We start from the raw sequence: 22,786 nt of genomic DNA on the forward strand, positions 1-22,786 counted from the left end.
ACATCCCCCTTCGGGTAGCCCTTCCCAGAGGCTGAGCCTGCGGGGAGCCGAGGCAAGGAGAGAGCGAGAGACGGGGCTGTGCTCCAGGGTGCTTTTATTGTACAGAGAACGAGCAGAAGAACGGCCCCGCGCGGGTACGAGGCGGCAGCTCCAGAGCCACGCAGAATCAGGGACCACAGCACAGGAACCCACAGCGCCGTGGGGCAGCACCCACGGCGTGTGCGGCACGGAAAGCGGTTTATTGCACAAAGGACAGCAAGCAGCGGCTGTGGGCATCGGGCCAGTAAACAAGCGGCGTGCGAGCGGAAACCTCTGTCAGGGAGCGGCGGGAGGATCCAGCCTTGCAGCAAGTCTGGCAACAACGTGCACCAGACCGGGACAGGTGCACCAGACTGGACCTGTCCAGCTCCAATGGGCACACAGCTGCCCTGGGCAGGAATGGGGAATGAACTGCCCTGCTAAATAGCCTGGTATGGCTGCAGAAGAAAAAGGTGTCTGTGGATGGAGACAGCTCACGGACTTAAGAGGTAATGCCTCCAGCTCCACTCCATCGTGGGGCAGTGGCTAAAGATGGCCCCATGTCCCAAGGCAGACAGCTTTTGGGAATTTGTCCTCTCACCAGCAACACCCACATTCAACACCATAAGCTTCAATTTCAGCTCCGTGACATTAACTCGCACCTGGACAACCTCAGTTCACACACACTGTGCTCCTGGGGCCCATCGGTGGGAACTGCCTCTCTCTGCATGGGGTTCTCAGGAGATGAGGGTTTCACTGGTCATGTAAGATCCCCTGTGCTAGTATGGTCCTGAGAGGGAATGTCTGGTGCATGGAAGGGACAGGATCCAGCTGCACAATGACAGGATGAATTCCCCAGCTCAACACAGCCATGCACCAGTTTATTTGGATTAAAAATCAGAGTCCACTAAGTCACAGGACCTCAGGGACACTTGGCTTAGAAGGACAGGATGGTTTTTGAGTCATCAGCTCTCAGATTTCTCTCAAGATCACTCTCTCCTGGTGTCACCAGAAATGTGGCTGAACAGAGCAGAGGGATACCCCACACTTCCACGTGAGGGGGATACTGCAGGTCCAGCCTCTTGGCTTATGGACACTCAACAAAGACTGCAGGGAGGGTGCTGGAGGCATAGGGCTGGACTGCTGGGCTTAGGACAGGAATGGGGCGAGGCAGAGACCACCAGACAGCAGTTTTCAGAGAATTCTTATTGGGGAAGGGGGGGATGAGAAATTGTTTCACCTCCAGGTATGAAAGTGAGACAGGTTTAAAAGAGGGACGCTGGTCTGCCCACGCACTGATGCCACTGTGAATTACACCTGACAGGAGAGTCCCAGATGGAAAGAGCGAAGCCAACGACGGAGCAGAGTTTGGTAGTGAGAAGTTCTCAGAACTGTTTGTCAGAGGACAGCTTTGGTGCTGCCCAGCCCCAGGCTGGGATGATGGAGGAGGATGGAGCCTGCTGGCAGCAAGGACTGGCTGAGGAGCTCAGAGGAGCACACCAGACGAGCCCTCCAACTCAGCCCACCCAGCTCCCTGCCTGCTGCTGCTTGGGCCAGCAGCCAAAAGCCTCACAAAGCCTTCTCATGGAGAAATGTGTGCGGAGAAGCCGTTGGTGCCTACGCTGGTAGGATGGCATTGCTAAGCACTTGCTTCCTCCAGCATAGACAGGTGCTGGAGCTGATGGAGAAAGGACGGACAGCAGGGAAGAATGGCTGTGACGAGCAGGAGCCAGCAATTATGTCCCTGCTCCACAACACAGGGTGGACTTGACTAGGCTTCTACATCTCATCTACAAGATACATTCAGCAGCGGCTTCAAGTGCTGTGGTTGAAGTATTCTGCTTGTTTCTTTTCCCTCCTCATCCTCGACTGGTGAGGAAGGGAAAGCCACCAGCTCCAGGGCACCCCTTTGTCTTTACTTTGTGACTTGATGGATGGCATGAGCCAGGTAACCCACATTGCCTGACGTAACTCCCGCCACAGAGATGCGTCCATCCTTTGTCATGTAGACTGAGAACTCCTTGATCAGCCGCTCCACCTGGGGTGAAAGAGCAAAGTTCAAACTGCAGGCCAACCTCTGCTGTGTCAGCAAAGTGCAAATTTACCCAGCTTGCTGAAACCCTAAGCAAACTGGCTGCCAAAAGACAGGGCATCCTGCAGAGTACCCTGTGCACCAAGAGAGATGCTGCCCAGCTCTCAGGCCAAGCAGCAACACTGCAGATGTTCAGCTGGAAGAGTCACCTCACTTGAAGTGACTTTTTGACTCTCACCTTTAAGGTCAGAGCAGCACCAAGTGACTGCTTGCTTTGATAGACATGGCAGCTGTTTACTTTCAACCTCCCAGGTACAGCAAGGAACAAGTGCTCACAAGGGTTCATTTTGGCATCTGCAGTCAAAAACTTACTGACAAGGACTGCAAATGACATTTTGAGACCACTGGAATTGCGTTTACCTGCTCAGGCTTCAGCCCTGTGAAGCAGAACATGCCGATCTGGTCAGTGATGTGCTGCCAGTTGTGGGAGGATCCCTCTTTCTTGAGGTTGGACACCAGCTGAGTCCGCATGCTGATGATCCGGTCAGCCATTCCCTTCACCTCTGTGAGCCTGAGGAACCAACCCAGGAACCATTCAGAGCAGGGCTGCAACACACCAATGCTGCTCTCCCCACCCCAGCTACTGAAAATCAACCTCTCCACCTGGAGGGGCCCCATAGAGGGATGAAGATGAGCATGAAGATGTAGCTCTAGCTGGGGGAGCTGCTTCATTCTCTTGATACCAGAAGGTGACCTCTTTTTATTTATTCAGTTGCTGTTAGACACTACTTCTGGAATATAGACATTTCTCACATCTGAAAGCCATGGGTCAGTAGGATGGCAGCTACTACCCCAGATAAAACAGTATCTACAGATAAACCAAGAGTGCAGGGGTAGCATTGGCAAACAGGCCCAGTTCCAAAGCAGCACAGCTAGGAAATGTCTCTGCTGGGCCCTGAATTAGGCACAAGTGTCACAGTGCCAGAAGAACACAGCCCCCAGCGAGGCCACAGCACACTGCCAACCTTTGTTCTGCCAGGCCAGCTGCTGGGAGGGACCCGGCACCAAGGGGCTGGGAAAACAGCACAGGCTGATGCCAGGAATCAGGCTTAGGGCATAAGGGTTACATTCCTGAGTCTCATTCCCAGGGGGATTATGCTTCCACTTCCCCCACATGACACACTACATGGCTACACCACCTCAGACTTTTATGCTTCTTGGATTGGCAGCTCCTGCAAGCCCTCAATCCTTTGGGAGCTTTATCCCCTTCTTTACACAGAGTTTTCTTCCTTGATAACACAAGGAAAACCTGTTTGTCTCAGGTTAAACTGACACCAGCTGATGCCAGGACATAAGCAGGAGTAAAGACGGTTCTGACTGTTGCTGAAGCTAAGAGCTGCCTGTGACTTCAGCACACAGTAAGCACAGCACAGGGCTGCACAAAGAGACCTCACTGCCATGAACATGACAGATTTCTTCTTACCACTCCTTCCGTAGGTCAGGGGTGTTCAGGATCATAGAGGCAATGCGTGCTCCGTTCACAGGTGGGTTGGAATACATGGGGCGGATGAGGATCTTCAGCTGTGATTCCACCCTCTTGGCTTCATCTGCATCACTGCAGATCACCGTGAAGGCACCCGCACGCTCTCCTAAGAGAATCACAGAATATCTAGTTGGAAGGATTATTGCGTCCAGTTTTTGGCTGTGCACAGAACAACCCCAAGAATCTACAATTCCTGGGTCTGACAGCATCATCCAAACACTCTTTAAGCTCTGTCAGGCTTGTGCTATGACCACTTCCCTGAGGAGCCTGTTCCAATATCCAATCACCCTTTAGGTTAAGAACCTTTCCCGAATATCCAGCCTAAATCCTCCCTGACACAGTTCTACGTCATTCCCTTGGGTCCTATCACTGGTCACAGAGAGCAGATGCTGCCCCTTGAGAGGAAGCTGATGCCCATGATGACCTCTGCCCTCAGTCTTCCCTTGTCCAGGTTGAAGAAGGCAAGTGTCCTCAGCTCCTTGTATGGCTTCTCTTTTAGACCATTCACCATCTTCATAGTTTCCTTTGGACACTCTCTGAAAGCTTTACATCTTTCTTGTACTGTGGCACCCAACACCACACAGCTGTAAGGGATCCCCATTCTCTAGAAGGGTCTCCACCAGCTCCTAATGGGTTATCCCTGCTCAATACTGCAGGATGAACACAGGCAGCAGGAAGACACTGGCTGCTAAGCCTTGGAGGTGTCCCACCAGCAGCCTGGATGAACCTATTTCCTTGTCACATGCCCTACTCACCGTACAGCCCCATGTTCTTGGCGAAGGACTGCGACAGGACGATGTTGATGCCCTGCTCGATGAAATACCGCACAGCCCAGGCGTCCCGGTTGATGTCCCCACTGGCAAAGCCCTGGTAGGCCATGTCAAAGTACACCAGGAGGTTTCGTTTCTGCCAGCAAAGATGGAAGAGAGTGTCACAGAAGCTGAGCACCCCTCCAAGGAGCAGGGCAGCAGGCTGAGAAAAGCCACGCAGACAGCGGTCTGTCCACCTGCAGTGATTCTCCTCCAGAAAGCCATTCCCCTTCATTCACCCCAGGGAAAGCAGCCCAAAACCTGCAGCTACCTAGCACACATCAAAACAGCAGCTAAAGATCCTCCAGTGCACTTATGGGATGTGCAAGTCTGGCCCAGGAAGCAGAAGTAAATTCAACAGTAATAAAACAGTCTACTTCAATGTCTTCTGTATTATCGGTTTCCAGGAGAATCACCTGGGAACTGTCTAGTCAGCTAGGCAGATACCCCAGATACACCGCCCCTTAGAGCTACCCTTCTGTAGGCCACAGAGATCACTTTGACATCTACCAATTCTCAGGACCCTACTAAGGCCAGGTATCTCCAAGCCAAATTTCACTGGCTACAGGCTTGATGGGACAGCAGGAAGGAGGAGAAAGTAGAACCTGTCCCTATCTATTTGCAGCTGAAGCTTGCAAGGAGACACCAGGCATGTGAGAGATCTTACAGCATGTTTAATACACCAGCACTGGGTGCTCTGCTCCAGCAATCACAGCTCATGCTTTCAACCCTGCTGCTCTCCTTTCAGGTCTCCCTACTCCAGCTTCCTGGGAAGGTGCCAGCAGAAAGCCCAATGGTCAGCTAGAAGCTTTCTGGGTACATTTGGCTGGCTCCTGTCAGGAACATGACACCCATCCTGGCCTCAGGGAAGGGAATAACCTTTAGCAAAGTGAAGACCAGGTGCCACCCATGAAAGGCCAGAGATGTGGTTTCCCCAGGAATGGCACAGCACCCCTGGGACATTGCTTACCTTCACTGTAGCTGCCAACTCCTTCCATTGCTCCTGCCGGGGATCCACCCCAGTGGGGTTGTGAGCACAAGCATGCAAGAGGATGATGCTCTTCTCTGGAATTTTCTAAGGAAGATGTTATAGAGAATGAATCATCAGTGATATCTGAGCATTCTCCTCAGCAGATGAGACAGCTTAGGTGAGCTCAGTGGGGCTTCTAGCCTTGATTTAATGCCTTCAGGCATCATAGAATGATAGAATATTCTGAGCTGGAATGGACCCATAAGGAGTCCACCTCCTTGGCCCTGCACAGGACAACCCTGAACACCAAACTATGTACCTGAATTGTTCAAACACTCCTTGAGCCCTGGCAAACTTGGTGCCATGACAACTTCCCTCAGGACCCTGTCTGAGTGCCCAACCACCCTCTGTGTGAAAAATCTTTTCCTAATATCCAGCCTAAAACTCCCCTGACACAGCTTCATGCCACATGATCACATTTAGGGTAAAGTAATATCACCACTCGTTTCCCCACATGACCTCCCTTCTCCAGGCATGGAAGGCAACTCACAGAAATGTCATCCATGGCTCCAGAGAAGTCAAGGCTGCACGTCTTGGGGTCATAGTAGCGGTAAGCCTGAAGCTGCATGCCAGCATCACGGAAAATGGGAGTGTGATTGCCCCAGGATGGTTTGGGTAGATACACATCACGGCTGGCTTTGAAGAATCGTTGCTGATCAATAGAAAGACAGTGTTCAAACAGGTTGTATACATACAAGAGATTACAAAACTAAAAATTCAGCTCTGGTCAAAATATGTCCTTTCCTTCTACTGCTGGCCAGGCACTCACCAAAAAGTTGGCTCCAATTCGCAGGGATCCAGTCCCAGAAATACCCTGCACAGTAACATACTGCAAGAAAAGAAAAAAATACCTGAGTCTGAGTAGCCATGTTGTGTTACAGGGAGAGTGCAGTCACTATGTCAGCACTGGCAGCAGCACACCAAAACAGGGACAAGGGGCTGGAGGGACCACAGGGGTCAGCATCTCCAACTCCAGGGCAGGGAGTTTGGCCCCCTGGCAAGGTTAAATCCCCTCCTTGGACAGGGCTGTTTCACCCCAGCCTTCAGAGGAAGCAGTGATCCTTGGGGCCAGCCAGCCCACAACTCAGAAGCATCAACCCCCCACCAGTTCTTTCACATTTCTGAGCACCCACATACCAACCACGTGTCCTCCCTGCCCCGTGTCCCAGCCTCTCCTTACCCGGCCACTCTTGAAAGCCTCACTGTTTTCCCCCAGAGCCAGTTCTGCGGATGCCCGGGTGAAATCTGCTAGTCCCCCGATGGGCAAGTACTCCTTATCCATCTTCTTGGATGCTATCATGGCCTCTGCCTGGAAGGGAGGACACAAGCTCAGCAAGGAAGGCATCACCGTGCACAGAGTGATGGACAGCTGAAGGTCACCTCTTTGCACATTTGCTTGCTCGGAAGGGGCAAAGGTTGGATTACAGGAGTTTCTCTGCAGGGCTCATTCCAAGCAAGGGGCAGCAGTAAACATTTCAGATAAAACCCCACAGCCACAAGAGCCCTCAGTGGGGGACAGTGTTGGTAACGTGGAGCCAAGGAAACCTGGCAGCAGAAGAGAGCACCACTTCCAGCTGCACAAGGACACTCTTTGCCCAAGCATGAATTGTCCTGCAGGAAAGCAAGACTTGAGTGCTACTGAGAGGCAGATGTCATCTCTATGTTGGATACACCCCAAACCAGGAAGGGTAGCAAACCTTTTGTAGGGCCATGTCATGCTGGAAATGGCACAGACCCTGGCAGCATTCACATACCACCAGGAAACTGTCCCAGTGACACCATCCAGGCTCCCTGGTTGTGACCCAGCTGCACAGAGAGAGGGAGGGCAAGGATGGCTTTAAACCCCACACTGATGAGACATGGGAAAAAGCACTCACCCTGCACCCTCCCTCTCAATGCAGCCAATCAATGCATGTGTCAGCTGCCAGCTATTTAACAGCCTATTTCTACCCCTACAGCCCTAAAAGACCCCATAATCCCTTCAAGGGCAATGTCCACACCCAGCTCAGTGGGCTGGAGTTTTAGACTGGCTTATGGAGAAACTGGTAGTATCAGCTCAGCAGAATTTCTAAGACTAATCCATTAAGGGGCCAATGTCAGCTCCTTCCTCCCTTGTGGGATGCCCTAAAGAACATCAGCTTGTTCAAGAAATACCTTGAAGTTCAGAGAACAGGTGCATTGGAGGGCTCATAGAAATCAGCAACAAGTTAGAGTTACCTGAATGGGAACAGGACATGTATTCTCTGTTTTGTCCTGTACTACTTACAGCTCTGTCATGTCTCAAAAGCATTAGTCCTGCTAAGGGAGGCATCCAGGAATACTGTCCTGCTCTGTTAGAGACAGAGCTTATTTTAAGGCTCAAGAGACAATAGACCTTCCCCTTCCCTGACTCCCTCAGGCACGTGGATCTGGCCCTGCCCAGCAGCCAGCAGCCAGCTCACCTTGCGAACGCAGTTCAGGACATACGGCTTCCCGTTGTCATCCCGATACGCCCCCACTCCCAGGTTCATCTTCTTGGAGTTGGTGTCACGCTTGTAAGCTTCTGTCACCCCCAGGATGGGGTCGGGGGGACCCATCTCCACATGGGACCACCATGAGCTAAAGGGAGAAACAAGAGCTAAGCACGAGGCTTGAGAACTGGGCAGAGATGTGCACCGACAGAAACCCCCAAGGGAAATCTTGTCTTTAAACCACTGAGAAAGGTACAAATAGTGTTCAGAGAATTATCCAATAAACCAAAGCAAACCATTTAAGTCACATTGTATATTGCAGAATGGGCAAAGAGCCCTGGTTCATTGTGGCTGAAGATAACTGATTCCCTCTCAGTCATTAGCATGTTGAAATGCTCCTGTTTGCTTTATGTGCTAACACCACAAAGAGCCCAGGAAACTGAAGCCTTGAACTCCTATGCTCTGGACAAGTGCCCAGAGCCTGCACGAGGGATTGCACAGGTCATTGCCCTCCAGGGAACCTTGGCCAGACCCAGGCAATTGCACAAAAGCAGGAATACGGAGTCTCTTCCAAACTCCTGGAAAGGCTTAGTACATGAAAACTAATTTGTTTTTCTCCCAGCATTGGCTGACAAAATAAAGGTATTTCCACTCTTGGCTCTACAAACTCTGCCTCTCCAATGCTGTAGACAAATACTGTTTTCCAGGAAATCATAGAAGACAGTTTGTTCCCCGTGTGACAAGTGACAAGCTCTGATGTGAAGACCCTTCCCCTGCTGTCAAGCACAAAACCTGCCTGGATCAGGAGGAGCTTTGTGTTCCCCCAACACAAGGAGCCACCTGCCTCTGCCTGGCTGGCAGCACACCCTGAAGATGGAGAGGCTCTCTTAATGTCAAGGGCAGAGCAGACCATGCTATAAAAAGAAACCTGTTATTTCCTTTGGCCACCGTCTCTGGCCTGTCCCATGTCCAGGCTCTGCAGGCCTGCAGACAGTGCAGGAGCAGCAGTGTGGTGTTCTTTAACCTGCCTAGCAGAGGGATTTGGCTGTCACAGCCCCCTCCTGAAGACACTACAAGCAGCTCTGAGTGTCCTGAGTCACCACACAGGCGCCTACCCCCATCCCCCAAGCTCAGTGGGGAATAAAAGGTGCAATACAAAGTAGATTGGGTTTATCTCCTGGAGGACAGAACTCAAGCCTTGATTGCTGAGGGAGAAACACACAGACAGAGAGACATCAGCTTTACTATACTTTGCAGTCCAGGAAAGGCTATGTCATCTGATAAGAAGATCCTTTCCCAACTTGGGAATGCTGTCCTGGGGCTGGTCCATGCCCCAGGCAATGCAGGCAGCCTGGAGCCAGCCCAGGGCCAGCCAGACCTCCTGCTGAATGTGTAGTGCAGACTCTGTGGGCAGATACAGATCTGTGGGCAGAGGGGCCACAAAGGTTAAGGAAGCTCTAACTGACCAGCAGAACTCACACAATCATCTTTCCACTCTGTCTCTGTTTTAGGCCAAGTTTCCTCACTGAAGAAAAATTTTGCACTCTGCCATGTATGTAGATTGCATCTCATGGAGCCTCAATCATTTGCCCTCTTCAGACTAACTTCAGACAACCCTCTATACACTATTTCCAAATTTTAAAAAAGCCTGTTATTCCTTTTGACAGGTTTTGAGGAAGAGGTAGAGCCACCTCAGGTAGTTTAAAAATGGAAGATGTGCTTAATGTTTTTTAGACTACCAACTAGTCTTAATTACCTCTTAAGTATAGGATTAGCTTGGAAAAGAGGATGAGTCAGAGAAGCCAGCAACACACACCCTCCAGAGAGGGACAGGGCCTGCAGCCAGTGTGGAGGGAGTGACCTGGGGAACCAACCTGAGCAGGACACGTCAAGGGGACTGTCAGGGCAAACTCCTGCTGCGGGTTCAGGCAGTTTTGGACAAACCCTTCCCAATGTTTTCCTGGCAATGGAGAGGCAGGGAAAGAGATAAACAATGTGCAGTAGTGTGGCTCTCTTCAGTTTACCTGGTTTAAGATTATTTTGGTATCAAGGGCTGCAGGAGCCTGGCTATCTATTTTAAAGAGCTGCTGCTTTGGAGATGGTGACAGCACCTTCTTTCTGCTGGGCTTTTCCCCAAGCAGCTTACAGTGTTTGGGGTATTTAGGTCCTGATCTTGCTAAGGCTTAGGCAGGTCACTGAGCTCTAACATACTGCAATTAATGCTGATCCTGCAGGCATTTACCTAAGCTGCAGCACTCCAGAGAGTTAAGTACCTTTGTTCTGAGCCGGTTTTTGTGCTGGCTTAAGGCACCAACGGGGTAGGTTTAGGACTTATTTTCCTGTTCTCAGCATGAAGGTTTCCAAGTGAAAAAAGACTCCTCTGGTGTTTCCAGGGAGGTGAGCTTGCAGGGAGACAGGAGAAAACAGCCTGGGCTGAGTTGTCCAAACACATCAGGATACCAAAGAGATCACAGAGGCAAAGCTTTCCCAAAGAGGTGTGGGAAAAAGAGATCTACTAGGGGTCCAAGGCCACAAACCCTAACACACTGCTACCCCCCGTTACTGTTGTCCCTGCACTGCCTTGTATTTTATTTTGAGCAATTAAAAGAACATTGGGCTTGAATAAAGGTCAAAGCTATAAACTGCACATCTCTGCCAGGCCAGAGGTATTCAGTGCAGAAAACTAACCAGAGGCAAACTTAACTGGGGTTGAACTACCCGAGGGATACTCAATGTAAGCCAAAGGAAGCACATTCTCCAGCTACAGGACTTCACACAAAAGGCCCAGTCAGAGTTTAGATGCTCATCAGAGCTCCAAATAGTCTCTGTACTCCTCACTCATGCTGGTCTTCTGAGCTGGTTTAATGCACAGCTGCAAGTGCAGGGGGACAGAGAAGGTGGAAAAATGCACCAGGGATTGCATAAATTTGTAACATTTTTCAAAAAATATATGTGGAACTTATGCCTCAAGTGCACAGACCTAAGAAGTGCTTAAGGACTCAGGCCAAGCCTGGAGAACAAGCATTTACAAGCCCAGTGAAGGTTTCCATTGTGGAGAGGCCAGCCCACATTCCCTGAGGTACAGCCACACAAGATACTGGATTTCAGCTTTGCCAAAGCCCCCACAGCAGTTCTGCAAGACAGAGCAGAGTGAGGGGCCAAAGGCTGTACGTAAACCACATCTAAAGCAAATATTTACACAAGAACAATGCCAACAGGCTGCTGGCTACTACAGGGCCTTTCAACCCTAAAAATTCCTTGCCCCAGTGAGCTGCTAAGTTTTCCACCAAGAAAGGTATTTAAATAGCTGTCTTGTGATACATCCGAGCAGCAGACTCAGTTATCGTCCTAATTAGCATTTGTGTGTCAACGGAGCCATTTTAACCATTTCGTATCTCTTAACCTCTGCTCTGCTTTCAGAAAGAGCATTCTCAGCACAGATTAATGATAGCAGCTGGAGCACCACATTATGTTGCTGAAGATAAGGAAACAGAAACTGCTAATCAGTGCTTGGCTTCCCTTGTTGCATAATAAGCCACTGTTCCTGAAAGGAAAAAGGGGGCTGTGCACAGAGGCTCCTTACTTACAAAACTTAACTTCTCCTGGGTGACCTCAATGCAATTTGGTAATTTACAGTTTGCTGTATACCAAGCTTGAGAAAAGCAAGGCTTATGCCAGCAGGCTCCATACCTGTCACAGGCCTGCTATAGTCCATGGGCACAAAACACAAGTTCTAGACAGCTGCTCTTCTGTCCCTGGCTTAGAATCCTAGTGACTGCTGGAATAGAGATTTTTAAAAAACCCACTGCTTTCCTGCTCTGACATAAGCTGGAAGCTGTTTCTTAGAGACTTCTCCACTAGTGAGGGCCAGGAAGAGCAGCAAGGCCTCATCCAGATCCCTCTGCACGCTCTGCTTCTTGGCCACCTGGTCTCAGTGATGTTCCCAGCCCCGTGGCTCTCAGGTCAGCTGTACTTTGTGGAAACTTGGATGTTCTGGGCTTTTCACACAGCTCCAGCAGCACCCTACATGCTTCTATCCAAACCTCTGCTGACCAGAGACAGCAGAATCCAGAGCTGCCAGTGCAGGACTGGTCCTCACAGAAACAGTCACTGCTCCTGCCAGGGTTTGTACCCCTGAGAGCACAGCTCTAGCACAGCCAGCACTACTCCCACCCCATTTCATGGATCACGGGGTCACTGCTGACCTGCTGCACTGTGCATAACCCCATGTGCATGAGGCCCACTGCACAGTGCAGAGCTCCCTTTGGTCCCACTACAGGGCAGCCAGGCAGCACCACCCCAGCCCCATTTTACAGCACACAGAATCCTGGAGTGGCTTGGGTTGGAAGAGACCTGAAAGGTTTCACTGTCCAAACCCCTGCCATAGACAGGGGCACCTTCCACTAGACCAGGATGCTCCAAGCCCTGTCCAGGAACACTTCCAGGGATGTGACAGGCAGTTTTTCTGGACAACCTGTGCCAGGGCCTCACCACCCTCACAGGGAAGAATTTGTTCCTAATATCTAATTTAACCCTGCCCTCTGTCAATTTAAACCCTTTCCCCCTTGTCCTGGCGCTCCATACCCTTGTCAAAAGTCCCTCTCCAGCTCTCTTGCAGCCCCTTTAGATACTGGAAGGCCACAATTAGGTCACCCCATAGCCTTCTCTCATCCAGGCTGAATAACCCCAGCTCTTTCACTCAGCCTTTCCCCACAGAAATGGTGCTCCATTCCTTAACCATCTTTGTGGTCTCTGGACTTGATTGAACAGGTACGATGTCCTTCTCGTGCTGGGGTCCCAAAAGTGGCTGCAGAGCTGCAGGGGGGGTCTCAGCAGAGCAGAGCAGAGGGGCAGAACCCCCTCCCTTTACCTGATGCCTACACTGCCGGTGATGCAGCCCAGCGCGCTGTTGGCTCCTGCGCTGCGAGCGCACATGGCCGGGCACGTCCAGCCGCTCATCGACCACACCACTCGTGCCCCGAAGCGCAGCGTACATCACCAGCGGCACCCCTTGAGCCAAGCCCTCAAGGCACAGGGTGTCCCCGGCCCGTGGTCGAGGCACAGGGTGTCCCCGGCCCGTGGTCGAGGCCAGGTTCCCCGGCCCCGTCGCTCGGGGTCCCGGTGCCTGCGCGCCCTCCACGGCGGCGCCTCAAGGGCAGGCGGGGGGCGCCGGGCTGGGCCGCAGCCAATCAGCGCGCGGGGACCCCCCTCCCCAGCCAATCAGAGCGCGAGGACCCCCCTCCCCAGCCAATCCGAGCGCGGTCCGTCCCCCCCGGCAACCCCCTTCCCCAGCGCGGCGTCAGCGGCGGGCCGCACGGGGGGACTCGCTTCCCGCAGCCTCCCCCCACCGCCCCCTCGGCGCGGGGCTCGGCCGCGGGAAAACCCCTCTGCCGACAGCGGCGGGCGGCCCTAGGGGCTGAGCCACCTCTCGGGCCTCACCTGGCGCGGGAGGCGGCGGCGGCGAGGCGCGGGGCGGCGAGGAGCCGGCGGCTGTGCAGGAGCGCCATGGCGGCAGCGGCGGCGGCGGCAGCGGCGGGCGGGCACTTCACACCACGGGCGCCTCGGGGCTGAGCGCTCCGCCCCGCGCATGCGCCGCCGCGCGCCGGGCCCCGCCCGCGCTGCCCCCTGGCGGCCGGTGCGGGTCAGTGCAGCCCTGCCGCCCGGTCCGGGCCGTGCCGGGCCGTGCTGGGATGTGCCGGACTGGACCGGGATGTACTGGGCCACGCTAGGCTGTACCGGGCTGTGTTGTACCAGGAAATGCTGGCTGTACTGGGCTGTCCTACACTGTACTGGGCTCTAGAGGGCTGTACTGGGATATGGAGGACTCAGCTAGGACATGATGGGCCACACTGGGCTGGTGCTGAACCATCTTGTACCGGGCTATACTGGGACATACAGGATGGTACTGCACCATACTAGGCTGTACAACGCTGTACTTGATCTGTGTAGGACTGCATGGCACCATATGGAGCCATACATGTCTACACAGGGCAGTCTTGGGCACAGTGAGCTATACAGGATTGTAACGCGCCATATGGGACTCTGCAGGGATATACAGGGCTGTACTTGGCCATATGGAGCTGTACAGGACTGTGCTAGGCCATACTGGGCTGTATGGGGCTGTACTTGGTTGCCCTGCGCCATTCTGGGGTGTACAGGGCCATGTGGAATGTAAAGTCTGTACTGGGCTGTGCTTAGCCACACAGGACCGTACAACACCACACAGGTCTGTATAGTGTGGTACTGGTCCATACGGAAATGTCTTGAGCCACAGAGGGATATACAGGGCTGCACTGAGCCATACTGGGCTGTTCTGAGCCAAACTGAGCTGTGTGGGATTTTACTGGGCCATAATGGGCTGCACAGGGCTGTACTGGGCTGTACACATCTGGATGGGACTGCCCTGCACCACACTGGGCCATGCAGCCCTCAGCTGGGCTGCACTGGGTAGTACAGGAGTGGGAGAGGTTGCACTGGGACTGCGCCAGCATCGTCACCCTGGGACTGGCTTCCAAAACTGGGAGTGGGGAAACAACCCTTGGGATGTCCCCGAGGCTTTGGCAGGGTGTTGGGGTGAATGGGAGGGATAACTGGGAGATACACCCAGCTTGCCTGCAGTCTGCTCCCCCGGGATTTTCCAATGACCCTCATTCCACAGGGGCTTTCCCAAATGCTCCATCTCTCTTCCCCACCCAGCAGCTGTGTCCTCTGTGGGATCAGAGTGTGACATCCCCTCCTCCCTGTCACCCCACAGCCCTCCATGAGATGCAGAAATAGGGACTTCAGTCTAGCAGTACTTGAATTTATTAGTAAACTCTTCTTTGGTAAATGATAAAAACTCAAGAGACCAAAGGAATGAAAACAACACCCCCGCAAAGAGAAAAAAAAAATCATATCATTAAACAAACCAGGCAGATGGGAAAAAAAATAAAGTTTCCCCCCACAAATGGGATTTTAGCAACCTACAGCAAACCCAAGAGATGTTGGGGGAGCTCTGCAGTGATGGGGGCTCCCCTTTGTGCTTGCTTTCGGGGAGGAGGAGCGTGGGCTGTGTGGGGGGGGTCCTACATGGGGGGCTCATTGCAGAGCACCATCTCCAGTTCCTTGCGGTAGAGCTTGCCCCCGTCGGAGAGGTTCATGATGCTCTTCCTGTAGTTGGTGAGCTGCTGGATGTTCATCTCCTGCAAGGCACGGGGGGCACGGGGGGTGGGCATCCCCTTTCTCCCGGGGGAGTACCCCCAGGCTGAGACTGCACTGCCCCCAGTTCCATGCAGTTCCCATGAGGATGCAGGGTCAGCTCTTGGACCGGCATCTCCTGGTCCCCATGGAGCATGGACATGGAAAGGTGCTGCTGGGAGATGGGAGAAGGAGCTGGGGGGCCCTGGGGGTGGCACCCAAGCTTTGCCCTGACTTACTTTCTTATTCTTCTCATACAGGTCTTTCAAAAGTGCATCCAGCTCATGCTCATCAATGAAGCCATTTCCATCCTGGATGGTGTGGGAGGGACATCAGCAGCAGGAAGGACACAAGCCCTGCAATTCCCCCTTGGACATGGGCATCCCCAGACCCTCACCCAGCACAGCCAGAGATAAACCCAGTTCTCCCACCCCAAACCAGAGCAGGGAATTGCCCCAACCAAAACCATAGGATTTGGGGTTATTTTTTGCCAGGTTATATTTATTTGGGGCAGTTTCCCATGAGTTGGCTCCCTACCTTGTCGTAGAAGGCAAAGATGGCATTGAACTCATCTGAGGACAGCTTCATTCCCTGGGAAGTGACAAGGGAATGAGAGGGGTTGGAGGTACCAGCAATTTGAACAGGTTGTTTTTGTTGTTACTATTAGCAGCAGGAGTAGTATTATGTTACCTGAAACTTCAGAAGAAAGTTTTCTTGCACAGGCAAAAGTCTGAAAAACAAGAAGGGGCAGGGAAGAGCGGGAAGCAGCCAGAAAAAGGCATTTTCTTAAATCACAGTGACGTTTTGCTCAGAAACATGAGTAAATTAAAGAGGAAAACAGTTTTCCCTGGAAGCTGGAGCAGCCTCTTCCTAAACATGAGCATTCCAGGTGTCTTTCCCTCCCAGCTCCTCCTCGCTGCCCGTGACCTTACCGGGACATCTCGGAGAGGCCCAGCTTCCCGTCACCGTTCATGTCGAACATCCGCAGCTGTGGGCATACAAACAGCACCCTGTCACCCATCACCTGGGCCCTGCCTGCCACCCCCCTGGGGTGCTGGGAGCCCCGCTGGGGACACGGTGCCCCGGGTGCCACTCACAATGGTCTGTGTGTACTCCTGCAGCTTGGGCTCGTCGTAGGGCCGGTTTGCCTTCTTCAGCAGGTCCGACAAGAAGCCCTGGGAGGAGAGGGTTTTGCTGGCTGTCCCCATCCCCAGAGGGGATGTCCCACTAGCAGGGACCCAGCCCAGCCCAGCCTGTGCCCACAGCCCACCTTGAGCTCGTTGGCTTCGATGTAGCCGCTGCGGTCCGTGTCGTACCTGCGCCAAGCCTGCGGAGGGACTGCCGTGAGCCTTTGAGGGGCTCGTGTCCCCACTGCCCCTGACGTGTGTGTGTCCCCATAAACCCCCACTGAGAGTGTCCCCCACCACCCTAAAGGAGATGGGGCCATCTCACAGCTCCCACTGGCATCTCCTGCTCTCCCTTGGGGCTGGGTGCTTTTGTTCAGCCCCACACCGAGAGTTCAAACACCTTTATCCTCATGTCAGTATGCAAGACCAGGCTTTAATATTTAATAATATTTAATTGCATCCCCCAATTAAACAATGGTGTCTGATTACTCTCCCCACCCCGCACCATGTCACGAGGTGCTCCTCTTTCAGCCTTCCCCTCCACCCAGGGTTCAGTTTCCATGTACAAGCTCCTTCCTCTCCAGGATGCTTCACATTCCCTTCCACCCCCAGCAGTGTTTTATTTCCCATCTGCAATTTCTCTCCCACCTGCATGGGTTCACCTCATGCAAGGGGACAGCGAGGCTGTGGGGTGGCCCAGAATAGTGTTGGCTTCAGCACATCCCTTGGGCACTTAGGAGCAACCATGAGGGGAAGTTTACAAAAAAGCCCCAAATCCTTGCAGCTGACCTTGCCTGGAGACTGGGATGAGGCATCTGACTGCCTGAGAAGTATCCAAGGGGTGCTGAGAACTGGGAAAACTCACCACACTCCTGCTCTTCCCTAAACAAGCACTGCCTCCCAGTGCTGAGTTAATGCCAAGAGTTTTGGGGAGATCAGGGGGGGTTTGGGCAGTTCAAGTTCCCAGTAGTTTTCCCTTGGTGGAGCTGGATTGAATTCCCTGGGGATCCCCCAGTGCAGCCTGTCCCACTCACCTCCATGAACTCTGAACTGGAGCCCACATGCTGACGGAAACACAGCAGAAAATTCTCCTCCGTGGGCAGGATCTGGGCCAGCTGTGGAAACACAGGCATGGTGGAATGGTGGAGGGGAAACACGAGTGTGGAACATGAGCAACCCGGGGTTTGTCAGGTCCAGCACCGCTCACCTCTGCCATCTCGATTTTGCCATCCGCATTTTTGTCATATTTGTGCATAAACTCCTTCATCTTGTCACCCAAATTGTCCTTCTTTGAGTCCTGCCAGCAAGGAGAGAGAGAATGGGAGCATTTTTCCCATTCCCTGTGCTGGTCTTTTCCCTCTTTCTTCCCAGAGGAGTCCCAGTCCCACTCATGAGTGCCCAAAGGAGATAGGGCTGATGTGAGCATGAGTCTTTGGGCACAAGGGAACGGGGGAAGGAGGGAGCAAAACCAGAAGATGCTCTTACCACACCCGCCCCCTTTCTTGCACTTTCCAGCTCCTGGAAGAAATTTTCCAGCTCTTTGCCTTCAATGTAGCCATTTCCTGCAGGAGGAAAAAAAATGCAGTAAGATTTTCACAGTTTTAGAGCACAGCAGGAGAGGGACAGATGCTCCCAGGGGACACGGCCCTTGTTCCCTCTGCACCAGGACATGGCTCCAAGGCAACTGCGGCAGCAAGGAAAAGCCAGCCAATGGTGATGCTGAGTGTTACACATACTGGTGATGCTCAAATTTGCCCAGGTGACACACAGCCCAGGACTTGTCCCTTGCACTTATTTGTGGGGCTCAAGGGACTTTGTTCACCTTGGTCTTTGCTGTATTTTCTGTATCTGAGCTTCAATCAGATGCCTTAAATAAAGGCACCCAATCCCATGCAAGCATCTCCCAATCAGGACTGTCTCCTGTCTCCTCTCAACCCCCTTTGGGGGCCACAGGGGCAAATGGGGAGCAGAGACAAGGCAGCCAGTACAGCATCCCCCATCCTGGGTGCAGGATCAGCTCCTGGAAGGGGTGACCCCACTGCCAATCTCCAGCATGGCCAAGAGCTCCAAAATATCCCTGTCCTGTGTACCTCACACCTCTCACTGCCTGTGTCTGTGCTGAGATGTGGTTCCCTGGAACCCGGGGCATCCCTGCCCTGCCTGTGGGATGCTGGATGGCAGGAGGGCTCAGCCACACACAGCTCCCACAGTGCTGGCCCTGGGTGGCTCTGGGGGTGGCTGCTGTGCCTGGAAGGAGCAGGGTCACATCACGGCTGGAGACAGCAGTGAAGGCACTGCCTCCATGGTGCTGTCAGGCAAGGTGTCCCCTCCCTGCCAGAAATCCTCCCTTCCAAAAACATCTGGACACTGCAGAGGGATGATGCCCTTTCCCCTGGAGTGCCTGGCTGAGGGGTAGCCCAGGGCTCTTCCTTGTGAACATTTCCCCCAGGACCACTCTGCATTTCAGCCTCCGGAGGCTTGGACCACATCTCCCTGCTCTGCACCACCTTTGGCATTGTCACCTGCAGGCTCCCCAGCAGCATCTGCTGCCCACTGCAACACAGCAGCTGGGAATAACCCATCCACACCCCAGCTCAAAGCACTGGGAAATCCCAGGGTACCTTCCTCTTTAGTGACCACATCCCAGTGGATGAACAGCATCCTTCCCAGGAGGGGATGAGGGGCTTGGGTGATATTGGTGTGAGCCACTGAGGTACTTTGGCTTCCCACGGGCTTTGCTTTTGTGGGTGCAGGAGAACCCCGAGTGGCTTTGAATTTAGTTGGGAAAAAAAAAAAAGAAAAATCAACAGGAGTTTTGAGCTGTGAAAAAAGAATAAGGCTGAGAAAAGCTGTGGCCAGTAGCTTGGCTTCCTCCAAGCAGCAGCTTGGACAGGTCTGATCCATGTCTGCAGAGCAGCGGGATGTGGAGTGTCATGGAAAATCCCCTCCGGAGAGCCACAGCCAGTCCATGCAGCTCCACCTCGGAGCCTCGGGGCAGCTGTGGCTGGTAAAGTGAGGACAACAAAGACATCCAAGGGGACATCTCTGGGGCATGACAAGCCTTGAGGGGAAGCGGCTCAAGGCATGGAAGGCACATTGAAGGGGTTTAAATGCAGGGATGAGCTTGGGTGAAGTAGTCCCATGCACAGTGGGATGAGCCCCAGGTCCCTCCATTGGCACAGGGAAGCAGCCAGGGCTGTTGGAGCTCCTGCCCGGTGCAGCGGAGCATTGTCCTTGTCAAGGCCACCTTCTTTCCCGATGCCTGAGTCCCTCCTCTGCCGGGCACCTGCCGTGCTGCAGCTCAGCCTTGCCCTGCCTGGGGGCCGTGGGCCAAGCTGGATCCGTGCCTGCCGCGGCGTTTTGGAGATGACAGAGCACATCCAAGGGCAGTGGGACACGCTGCAGGGAGGCAGCTGGACACCCGCATCAGGAGCTGCCCACTCCCACTGGAGTGCCACCTTCCCAACCCCTTGGTGGCTGCTCCAGAGCCAGCAGTGACAGGGACCTGTGTCTGTGTCCCCGATGCTGTGAGGCTGCAGGGGGGGACCCCAAAATGCAGCCAGGAGCAAGATGAGCTCCAGTTCCAGCAGTGCAGCTGGGGAGGCTGCATGACGCAGTTCCCAGGAGGTTTTTGGTCCCCAAACCTCCCTGCAGGAGCAGGAGTCTCAGTGAAGGACAGGAGCTTTCCCCTGGGCTGCTGCTCCCAGCAGGCTGAGCCTCCTTCACGGCACCGCAGCGCTGGAAGAAACTGTTTCCCAACAAAACAATGCTGTTTTTTGCATTTCCTCCCCTTTTTTTGGGGGGCTGCCAGTGGTAGAAACAGGGATGTCCTGCCCAGATGTGACTCCGTGGGAAGGTGACATCCCCATAGTGGACACGGTTTTTGCCAGCATCCCCGGGGAGAGGTTTTGGGAGGCTGGGGAGCAGGCAGGCAGAGACCAAGCACTCCGGACGTGAAGGGATTGTTCCTCAGCCTGCTCCGGGAGTGGGACACCCTCTCTGTCACTCCTGGCAGCGGGGTGGCCCTGGGGCCAATCTGGCCCCTGCCCTGCCCCACTCCTTCCAGGTACCGAGTGTGGGGCACTGCCGAGGCGGGCAGACGGAGGGGAGGGACCGAGGGCAGACACGGCACCCCGGGAAGGGCAGGACGCCCAGAGCAGCCCCCAGAGGTTCACCAGCCCCGAGCGAATCCCAGCTCTCAAGGCACCCGGGGGACGTGTCAAGGAGACCCGGGATATCCCGGGCTCAGCGTCCCATGGGCTGAGGGCTCCCAGTGGGGTCCAGTTCTGGGGCTCCCCGTCCTTTCCCGGCGGGGGGGGGTCCTGGGGGACCGATTGCTTCCCCGACCCCGGAGCTTCAACCGACGGGGCTGCGCCGCGGAGACTCTCCATCACCCCGGAGACTCTCCATCCTGGAGTCTCTGCATCCCGGGGGCTCTCCATCACCCCGGGGGCTCACCGTAACCCCCGGGCTGCGGCGGCGGAGGCTCTATCCTCTCCTCCGGGGTGTCCAGGGACTCTTCACCACCCCCCTTCAGCCCCGCGTCCCCAGGGATGCTCATCCCGCTGCCCTCCCCGCCGGTTTTTTGAGGAGCGAAGTGTCCCGCGCGCCCCGGGACTGACCGTCCGCGTCGAAGTGCCGCCAGATGTCGAGGAACTGGGAGGCGGTGAGCTCGGCCAGGTGGAGGTGCGGGGCCTGCTGCGGGCCGGCCATCCCGCTCCCGATCCCGCTCCCGATCCCGCCGCTCCCGATCCCGCCGCCGCCCGCAGCCGCCTTTTATACCCGCCGCCGCCGCGCCGCCCGCCGCCGCCAGAGGGCGCCGGGCACCGGGACAGCGCCGGGCACCGGGACAGGGGGACAGAGGGACAGAGGGACAGGGACAGGGGGACAGGGGGACAGGGACAGAGGGACAGGGGGACAGGGGCAGGGGGACAGGGGACAGGGACAGAGGGACAGGGGGACAGGGGCAGGGGGACAGGGGGACAGGGGGACAGGGGACAGTGGGACAGCGGGACAGGGGGACAGGGGGACAGGGGGACAGGGGGACAGAGGGACAGAGGGACAGGGGGACAGGGACAGGGGGACAGGGGGACAGGGGGACAGGGGGACAGGGACAGGGGGACAGGGGGACAGGGGGACAGGGGGACAGGGGGACAATGGGTACCGGGACAGAGGGACAGGGGACAGGGGGACAGGGGGACAGAGGTACAGGGGACAGCGGGACAGGGGGACAGAGGGACAGAGGGACAGAGGGACAGTAGGACAGGAGGACAGCAGGACAGGGGACAGGGGGACAGGGGGACAAGGGGACAGAGGGACAGCGGGACAGAGGGACAGGGGGACAGGGGGACAAGGGGACAGGGGGACAAGGGGACAGGGGGCAGCGGGTACCGGGACAGCGGATATCGGGACAGAGGGACAGCAGGACACCCGGACAGCGGGACACCCGGACAGCGGGACACCAGGACTGGGGTGCACCGGGACTGAGGGATACTGGGACATCGGGATACCTGGACAGAGGGACAGAGGGACTGGGGGGCACACGGACAGCGGGACACCGGGACAGAGGGACATTGAGATATCAGGGCACCAGAACATCGGGATACAAGAACATTGGGACACCAGGATATCGAGATACTGGAACACCCGGACATGGGCATACCAGGACATTAGGACACCAGGATACCAGGACACTGGGATGCCAAGACACCAGGACAGTGGGACACCGGGAGCAGCACTGGGCACTGGAGTCAGCAGCCCGTGCCCTGACACTTGTCCCTGCCTTGTCACCTAACCCTACTCTCACCTACTGATGCCCCATGACATCTACTCCTGCCCTGTGTCACCTATCCCTGCCCTGTGCCACTTAACCTGTCCCACATCACCCACCCTGCTTAATGTCACCGACCCCTTTCCTGACACCTAACTGCCCTGCTGCCTCCTCCTGCCTGTCACTCCATTCCTTCCTCAAGTCCCTGCATCCCTTCCTGTGCCTCCGAGTCCTACCCCACTCACCATGTCCGTGCCCTGTGTCACCACATCTGTGTCATTGTCCCCCTGCCTCAAAGCAGCTTCATGGCTTATGATTTGCTGGTCCTGGCAGGAGGAGCAGGGCAATGGCAGTCCCTCTGTCACCACCACCAAGGCACCAATGGCCACAGCAGGGCTGTCACGTGCACCCATGGCTGGAGTGCACCCACACAAAACATGGGCACACAGCCATCTTTTGGAGGAAAAACCAAGGCATCCTGAGATCAAGGCTCTGCCATCCCTGCTGGAGCAGGGCTCCTTGGGGGATAGAAGGGATGCTCAGCCCAAAACACACTCCTCAGCCTGGCTCCCCTTGCCGCTCACCAGCTCCTTGCAGGATTTTCTTTTCCCAAGTTTTCCCAAACGGCAGGGAAGTTTCCAGGCCCAAACAAAACAGCCACACATGGGGTTTGTCGCTGGCTCCAGCGCAGCCTGCCCAGGGGAAGCGTTGCCATGGCTACAGGGGAAAAAAAAATTCAGATCCAGCAAGAAGGCTGGGCTGATGGAAGTGCTTAATTAAAGATGAGAAGGCATCAGGGAAGTTCAGATGTGTGCAGAGCGGGGCCGCAGT

General features: G+C 54.8%; 2 protein-coding genes across 2 annotated transcripts; both read right to left on the reverse strand.

Annotated features, from left to right (window-relative positions):
- Positions 1-77: 77 nt before the first annotated feature.
- On the reverse strand, positions 78-13,478 carry GOT2 (glutamic-oxaloacetic transaminase 2). The gene is made up of 10 exons (XM_064386296.1): positions 13,322-13,478; positions 7,874-8,030; positions 6,613-6,741; positions 6,202-6,261; positions 5,923-6,084; positions 5,373-5,477; positions 4,349-4,499; positions 3,534-3,699; positions 2,471-2,621; positions 78-2,056 (listed from the first exon to the last, which is right to left on the reverse strand). Exons 1-10 carry the CDS (start codon positions 13,387-13,389, stop codon positions 1,934-1,936), a joined length of 1,272 nt encoding a protein of 423 aa, XP_064242366.1. The 5' UTR covers positions 13,390-13,478; the 3' UTR covers positions 78-1,933.
- A 1,192-nt stretch (positions 13,479-14,670) lies between these two features.
- On the reverse strand, positions 14,671-20,964 carry CALB2 (calbindin 2). Its single transcript, XM_064386812.1, has 11 exons — positions 20,808-20,964; positions 17,671-17,747; positions 17,393-17,482; positions 17,220-17,300; positions 16,329-16,385; positions 16,156-16,233; positions 15,991-16,046; positions 15,749-15,788; positions 15,596-15,649; positions 15,298-15,369; positions 14,671-15,063 (listed from the first exon to the last, which is right to left on the reverse strand). The coding sequence occupies exons 1-11, from the start codon at positions 20,896-20,898 to the stop codon at positions 14,947-14,949; spliced, it is 813 nt and encodes a 270-aa protein (XP_064242882.1). The 5' UTR covers positions 20,899-20,964; the 3' UTR covers positions 14,671-14,946.
- Between the last annotated feature and the right edge of the window lie 1,822 nt (positions 20,965-22,786).

Source organism: Passer domesticus, chromosome 12, assembly GCF_036417665.1.
Source record: "Passer domesticus isolate bPasDom1 chromosome 12, bPasDom1.hap1, whole genome shotgun sequence".
Classification (NCBI taxonomy): Eukaryota; Metazoa; Chordata; class Aves; order Passeriformes; family Passeridae; genus Passer; species Passer domesticus.